The 7,212-nt window shown below is 37.3% G+C and overlaps 2 protein-coding genes across 2 annotated transcripts; one reads left to right on the top strand and one right to left on the bottom strand.

Annotated features, from left to right (window-relative positions):
- Positions 1 to 1,217: 1,217 nt before the first annotated feature.
- LOC134281518 (zinc finger protein 862-like) lies at positions 1,218 to 4,852 on the bottom strand. Its single transcript, XM_062763973.1, has 2 exons — positions 4,756 to 4,852; positions 1,218 to 3,432 (listed from the first exon to the last, which is right to left on the bottom strand). Exons 1-2 carry the CDS (start codon positions 4,845 to 4,847, stop codon positions 1,218 to 1,220), a joined length of 2,307 nt encoding a protein of 768 aa, XP_062619957.1. The 5' UTR covers positions 4,848 to 4,852.
- A 33-nt stretch (positions 4,853 to 4,885) lies between these two features.
- Positions 4,886 to 6,838, top strand: LOC134281519 (uncharacterized). The gene is made up of 3 exons (XM_062763974.1): positions 4,886 to 4,923; positions 5,208 to 5,995; positions 6,471 to 6,838. Exons 1-3 carry the CDS (start codon positions 4,886 to 4,888, stop codon positions 6,836 to 6,838), a joined length of 1,194 nt encoding a protein of 397 aa, XP_062619958.1.
- Positions 6,839 to 7,212: the final 374 nt, after the last annotated feature.

Consider the following 7,212-nt stretch of genomic DNA (forward strand, 5'->3'; position numbering starts at 1 on the left):
AGTCGTAAGACAGGAACACCGAGTAAAGTGGCCATCAGAAGGGATGTAACGGATATTGATGACTTACTGCTTAGAAATAATTTTATGTGTAAATGTTATACCTGTCAGGGAAAACGCGACCCTTGTTCAAAAAGAACCATGCTTAGCGGTAGTTATAGGGAGGGGTTCAGGTTTGATACATCGGACCAGGATTACATGGCATGGTCTTCTTGTAATAAACTAATAAATGATATTTCTCAACTAAGAAATTTCAATTCATCAAAACATCATAATATTATACTGACGGAGGACACAGATACATCTCCAGGTTTTATTAGACTACAGCTAGTGTTAAATCCAGGATCTGAGAAGGGCACACATTTGATATGCTAAAAAGGGCACTTTCCGTCGCGGCAAGGCAATCTCAGGGCACTTTTATTTTATCGTAGTATAAATTAATAAATAATCCTTTAGCCTTTTAACAAGTTAAAACATGTTGCTCCCTTTTTTCAACTTTTCAACCTTGTGAAATGAGAAAACAGAAGTGTTTATTCACAATGATTTTATTAAATCTATATTTTTTTTAACATTGCATATTTCAACAGAGACAATATATTTATAATTTATGAAAAATGGCACATATGAACATGATGAATATGACTTGTTTCATGACAATTAAATAAACTATGCATCTTAACATTTATAATATAGAAAGACACTTCAATTCATTCTAGCTACTATTAAATTATTAAAACAAAAAAAAATAAATAATGCATCATAACATTATAAAAGAGAGACACTTCAATTCATACTAGCTACTAGTACTATACATTATTTTAAATAATGATAAAATGTCTTTGTCACTTAGATACTATTACCTAGATAAGACAATACTTGAAGGACAATTCAGAGTAGTTAATAAATAATCAGGCATGTTATAAATAAATACATTTTTAAAAATATCACATTTCATTTCAAATGAGGTAGATAATCAATACATATTATGCATGTGTTAACTTTGAAAGACATAGAGTATTTGCACAAAAATCTAAAAATCAATTAGACTAGTTTTAAATATTTTTCAGAAAACAAAATAAATAGGTCACATGTCATAAAATAAAATATCAATAAAATCTTTTTAAAAACTGTCAACTTTAAGAACATATATCACAACTGACAAGAGTTTCTTTTCTCACTGTAAATAAGAACTAACTGTCACATCTTATTCAGGCACAGATTCACTTGGAACTTGAAGGCTGGACTCTGAGGATTCTTCTATTCTTCTTACTCAGATAGAGTTTCACAACCTTTTCCAGGTCTAGGTCTTCAACTGAGTTGGTGTTGAGGCCCACAGTCAACAGCTTACTGACAGTGTTTACAGATAAACGGTTCCTGTGAGTGGTTACTGTGAGCTTCACTCTGCTGAAAACCCTCTCTACTGCAGAAGTGGAGATGATCAGTGACTCTGCAATAGCCAACAGCCTCCTGATGTTTGGAAACATTTCTCCAGTTGTTGCTCTTGCCTTTGTCAGGGTGTCTAGCAAGTACTTTGGGGTGCACACCTCCAGGCTGCTCCTAAAAAACTCTTTCATTTCACTCCACTCATGTAATGTGAGTTCCTCGTCCAGGTTGAAGTGGTTTGCTAGGGAGGAAAGAGCTGCATCCCCATAGAAAGCAAGGTTGTTTGGGTCAACTGCACTGAGGTTGAGAACAGAAAGGCTGTCAATCAGGGAGGAATTCTCCAGTCTGTCCTCAATGTTGCTCGTCAGGTTGTCGATGAACTGGTTTTTGGCTGCCTGAATTGTCTGGTGAGTGTCATCCTTGGTCGCAATTCCCAAACTCTGTGCAACAGATGGAACTTTGCTTGTAAAGGGAGGGTCTCTCTCTTTCATTTTCCTAAGGGTTGAAAGTGTTGCTGTTACCCTCGATTCAATAATTGAAAGATCCACATCTTCCCTTTCGAATGTCCTGGTAAGGGAGGCCAAGGATGTGCAAATGTCACAAAGGAGATGGATAAAGTACAGCTTGTCATAGTTTTTTAGCATCTTAAGGAGGCTGCTTGCTGGGGTTCCCTTTCCATCTCTAATGACTTTATCCCGTCCTGAGGCAACCGCATTTTCAAGATCAGTCAGTATGGGTGCATACAACTTCCTAACAGTCTGAACAGCTGCCTCATGACTTAACCATCTTGTGTGTACAGCCCTCTTCACCGTGATGTTGTTTTGGTTTTCTAACTCTCCCGTCTCCCTCATCAAATTCTGAATGGCCTGCAAGCTCTCTGAACGGACTGTGCTGTAATGGTAGTACTTAAAAAGTGCTGTGAGCAGCTCATCTGTGTTGCTTATCATGGGGATGGACTTGAAGGCCTTTGATACAGCAAGCTGCAGTCGATGATTCATGCAATGAAGATGCAGAACTTCTGGGTTGTCATGTTGAAGTTTGGCAACCACCCCATTTCTCTTCCCCACCATTACTGCAGGCCCATCACTGGCAAAGGATGTCATCTTTCGCAGGGGTATTTCCTTGGAGGCGAGATAACCCTTCATTGCGGAGTAAATGGTCTCAGCTTCCCCATTTGAAAGTTTAACATCCTGGAGAAATGCCAGCCTGGATGCTCCGTTGTCGACAAATCTGCACACCATGGCCAAATGTTTCCTGGCACTGATGTCCGTGTACTCGTCCACCATCAAACCATAGGACTCGCTTGTCTTAATACTTTCAGACACTCTGGTCTCAACAACTTCTGCCTGGCAGTCGAGGAACTCTGTGGCTGTGGCTGCACTTCTGTAAGTTGCATTCTTTGTGTTGGGCAGATGTTGGAGATTTGTGGCTCCTAGTGCGATGCAAAGATCCATCAATGGCTCGTACAGGGTCAGGTATGGTAGATTATGCTGGATCAGGAAGTACAAGACTTTCTGGGCATCCTTTAAGGCCTGGATTTCTTTCTTGTTCATGGTCTCAAATGCTGCCTCAATGCCTTTGTCCATTGCCATCTCTTTGAACACTGCATCTTTGTGCATCTCAGATGACTCGTGCTTGGTGACAACATCTAGGCGGGTGGAAACGCAACCTGTAGTATTCCAGACCTTGCTGTTGTTACGGCCTTTGGTGTCCCATTTACGGCAGAGGCTGCAGTACATAGCATCAAAGGAAAAACCATCACTGCTGTACTCCACTTCATTGATGAGCCAGGGTCGGTTGATCTGCCAATTAGGGTCAAAGTTCATCTTGTGTCCCGAGTTGTTTCTGGTACGGTCAGTCACTGGGCTAGATGTAGCATGGGTCCTGGAATCGTGAAGGTTAGGGAGGGCACTTGACTCTGTCCTAGACTCTAAAGGGGTGCTTGGCTCTGCAGTTGAATCTAGAAGATCGATGTCTGGCAGTGGCATTGGTGAAGAACACATCTCCTCCTCCTGGGATTCATCAGCTCTCGAGAGGGATGGTGATTCTGGCCTGAAATATTTTAAAAATTCATTAATTTTTTGTCTTAAAACTGCATAACTATAGTATATGTTGCCCTCAGTAATATGGTATCTAATACTAATAGTGTGACAAACTGAATCATGTAATTACATAATTTTATACGGTATACCATGTTATTGTGAATAAATAATTGTGACATAATGAAACATAATAATAAGACTCCACTGGTGCAATTAATGCTCTATTCATAATCCCTTGATCATGCCCAAAACTGAAAATGACATCAATATTCTTTTGATAAAATTGTACACCAAATTTCATTTCAATACGTGCCACCTGACCTCTGCAATAGACCCTTTTTCCTATGAATCTTTTGCTTAAGAGTTTTTCCCCTTAGCCATCATATTGTAGCCTAGGGAAATATTCCTAGATCCCTTCAAGAAGTTCAATTTGTTAAACTAGTTACTGAGGTAAACTTAAAGATAACACTATTTTTCTTATGAGTAGCGAAATATGTCATAGGAAAAGGGTCTATTGTTAAAGCAAATGAACGAAAATTGATGATGGACAAATCAACCAAAAGCAGCAAAGCAATATGCCCTCTCTTCTTTGAGGGGGGACATAATTATTCTGAGTGAAAAGCTTTAGCAGGTTCCGTATTGTCTTGGATATGGATTGAGTAATTCTATATACCTAAAAACATTCGACTTTCACACATTTGAGATATCTCGCTATTTGCTGGGATATCTCTAATTTTATTAACATACACTCCGGGACTTGGGTGCTAATTGACACCTTTGTTGTTCCCAATCTTTATTTCAACACACATTCATTAATCATAATCACTTATAACAATTGTTAATAACATATCTTTTACCTTTTCTGTAACTCTTCTCAATCTAAATTACCATATTTATTCACAATGACATGGTGTAATATTATAATATAAATATAGATTATAGTATAACTACAAATAATTAAGACAAATAATGCAGTGTTGATCATATATATAAATATATGTAGATTGTTAAAAATATCATCTTGAAATAGTCTTTTCAATAATCATGATTATGAACTCGTGAACTTTGAACATTGACCTCGACCCTCTGATTGTAGTACTATAGACCTAGTGCAAGGAATTTGATTATCATTTGTCAAAAATATAAACTGAAACAGAATCACGGTTGTGTGTAAACCTTAATCAATTATAATTATTATAATTTCAAATCATTTTGGAAACCAACAGTGCATCTTTTCTTCGACTTAATTTAGGTCATTCCGATCAGCTGATCGTTTGTATAACGTTAGTTGTTTCGTGAAACAATGTATGATTAACAATTTTCAAGAATATACCTGCTGAAGAATTGGAACAGCCGTCTGCATTGCCTTGCTTGCTTCTCGTTTTCTTCGATTCGCTTGCGTTTGGACCTCTCTGAAGTCGGCATTGTCGTCTTTAAAATTAGGTCAATACAAAAAATTCAATATGGCGTCTCTGTTGATAGTTATTAAAAGTGCCCGTATGTAGGTAAGAGATGCCCGTATATAGATCAACAAGTGCCCGTATATCGACCAAAAAGTGCCCGTATAACAATATTTACCGAGAAAATGGCGGAAATTTTGAATTTATTTTTGGAAAAAAGGGCATGGCGCAGGAAAAAAGGGCATGGCGCTGAGAAAAAAGGGCATGGCGCCGCGCCATGCTAGTTTGCTTTAGATTTAACACTACTACAGCTCTTAACACCACCTTGCTCCGAATCCATCAGATCGTCAATAATTTTTTTCAATGAAAAAACTTATGTATCTAGTTTTTTATGGAGACAAAGACTCTCACAACATAAAAGTCACAGTCTACAAAATATATATCTTCATGGTCCTTGTATGAGTGGTTACCTTGAATCTACTCAATTTGATATAACATTTTGTTTTAGCTGCAAATATTGGCCAAGTACTACAGAAAACTGGATAAAAAGATGCCTTAGGCATATATGGCCCCCTGCAAGTGTGCTTAAAGAGATTCTAAACAATGGTTATCACTGTGTGACTATTGGGAGTAAATGTACTACCAGTAGAAATGATTTAGAGTGGAGATTGTCTTTTTCTCTAGCCGAGCAAAAACTAGTGTACACTATGAATCATACCCAATTTATATGCTATGGTCTTCTTAAAATATTTCTCACTGAAGTAATTAATAAGAACGCAGAAGAACCATTACTGTGTTCTTACTTCATGAAGACTACAATGTTTTGGTTAATGCAAGTTGGACATGTAAACTGGAGTCCTAAATATCTACTGAAATGCTTTTGGCTGTGTTTAAAATATCTCTCTCTCTCTGTGTATCGTGGGAAATTTGCTAACTTTTTTATTCCGCAGAATAATATGTTTTTGAATAAAATTGTCGGTGCTGCGCGTGAATCCCTTCTAGAACAACTTGATCAGTACTACAGATTAGGCGTGTCCTGCTTACTCCTAAGTCCGACAATCAGATCTATCCTTGAACCAGCCCTTTACGATCTATCATTGGTGATCCCCTCATCAGAAGGACATTGTAACGACATTGCATGTAATGATCGTTGTATCTTAATTGAAATTTGGAGTATAAAAATTGATATTAATTTGGCAGCAACATTTTTATTGTTAAAATCTGTTGACACAGTGTTTCATTTGTCACTGTCACCTTATCAATTATTGACATTTCAATACTGGACAGCTGAGTATCTTGTTCAAGCAGCTTTCATGATTGTAAACAGTGTCCAATATTTTAAGCATAAATATGTTTACTGTTTGGACAGAAAACTTTGCAACATGTTGAAATTGTCATCACAGATAGGAACTATAATGCTTTTCAATGTATTTGGCTTTGTATTACTATAGGACAGGGAGATATAATGAAGCACTGTGCATAACTAACCTGACAAAACAAAGACTATCCCAGCCCCATGTTATGTATAACGGTATGGGAGACAGATGTAAATATAGGGAATATGTGAGTGACATGTCTTTGTCTAGGAGAATTAAAAATGCTTGGGTATTGTCATTTATACTTGATCCTAGGATATGCTTTATTGAAGAATTAACATTAGAACAGTCCGCCGCAATTCAGCATTCACTTCATTTACATATTCCACCATTTGTAATAGTAGAAATGTTGTCAGTGTTATCTCACTATAGACTAGGTAATAGATCTCAGTGTTTACAGTCACTGACAGACCTACAGACACTGCTGCTCTATGATGATGGATCATACGTTCCCTTCCGTCGCAGAGACATATCCTGGCAGATACTAGGAATCTGTCAGCATGTTGTGGGAGACTTTCACGGAGCGTTACGGTCTTATCAAGAGTCGCTTAAACAGGATCCATCTCATAAATTGCAGAAAGCTACAAAACTTAGAATAGACTGTATACAAAATGAGTTATGTAGAAGAACAATTGAATGATTTTAAATTTCTGATTACCATTTCATTTTTGCAATATATCTGAAAAAACATTCATGTATGCGCAAAGACGCCGCAAAGTACTTTCCAGAATGTCTTGAGAAACCTATCAAAAAGTTAAGGCAAAAACTTTTAATTTACTTTGTTGGTCTGGTACATACTGTAACATCACTTATTTTTGTGGGGTCAAACTTTCGAGGTTTTAGGAAAAAAATATTGGTTCGTGGGGATTTGATTTCGTGGTTGGAGAATGTTAAGTAGGTAATGCGTATGAAATTTTACATTTCGTGGTGGTCATAAATTCGTTGGTCTCTCGATACTTCGAAAACAACGAAAATTAATTCTCATGAAAGTTAGTGATTTCACAGTATCTCTTT

The sequence above is a fragment of the Saccostrea cucullata genome, unplaced genomic scaffold (assembly GCF_032062105.1).
Source record: "Saccostrea cucullata isolate Sc308-1 unplaced genomic scaffold, CSIRO_AGI_Scuc_v1 ctg841, whole genome shotgun sequence".
NCBI classification, from domain to species: Eukaryota; Metazoa; Mollusca; class Bivalvia; order Ostreida; family Ostreidae; genus Saccostrea; species Saccostrea cuccullata.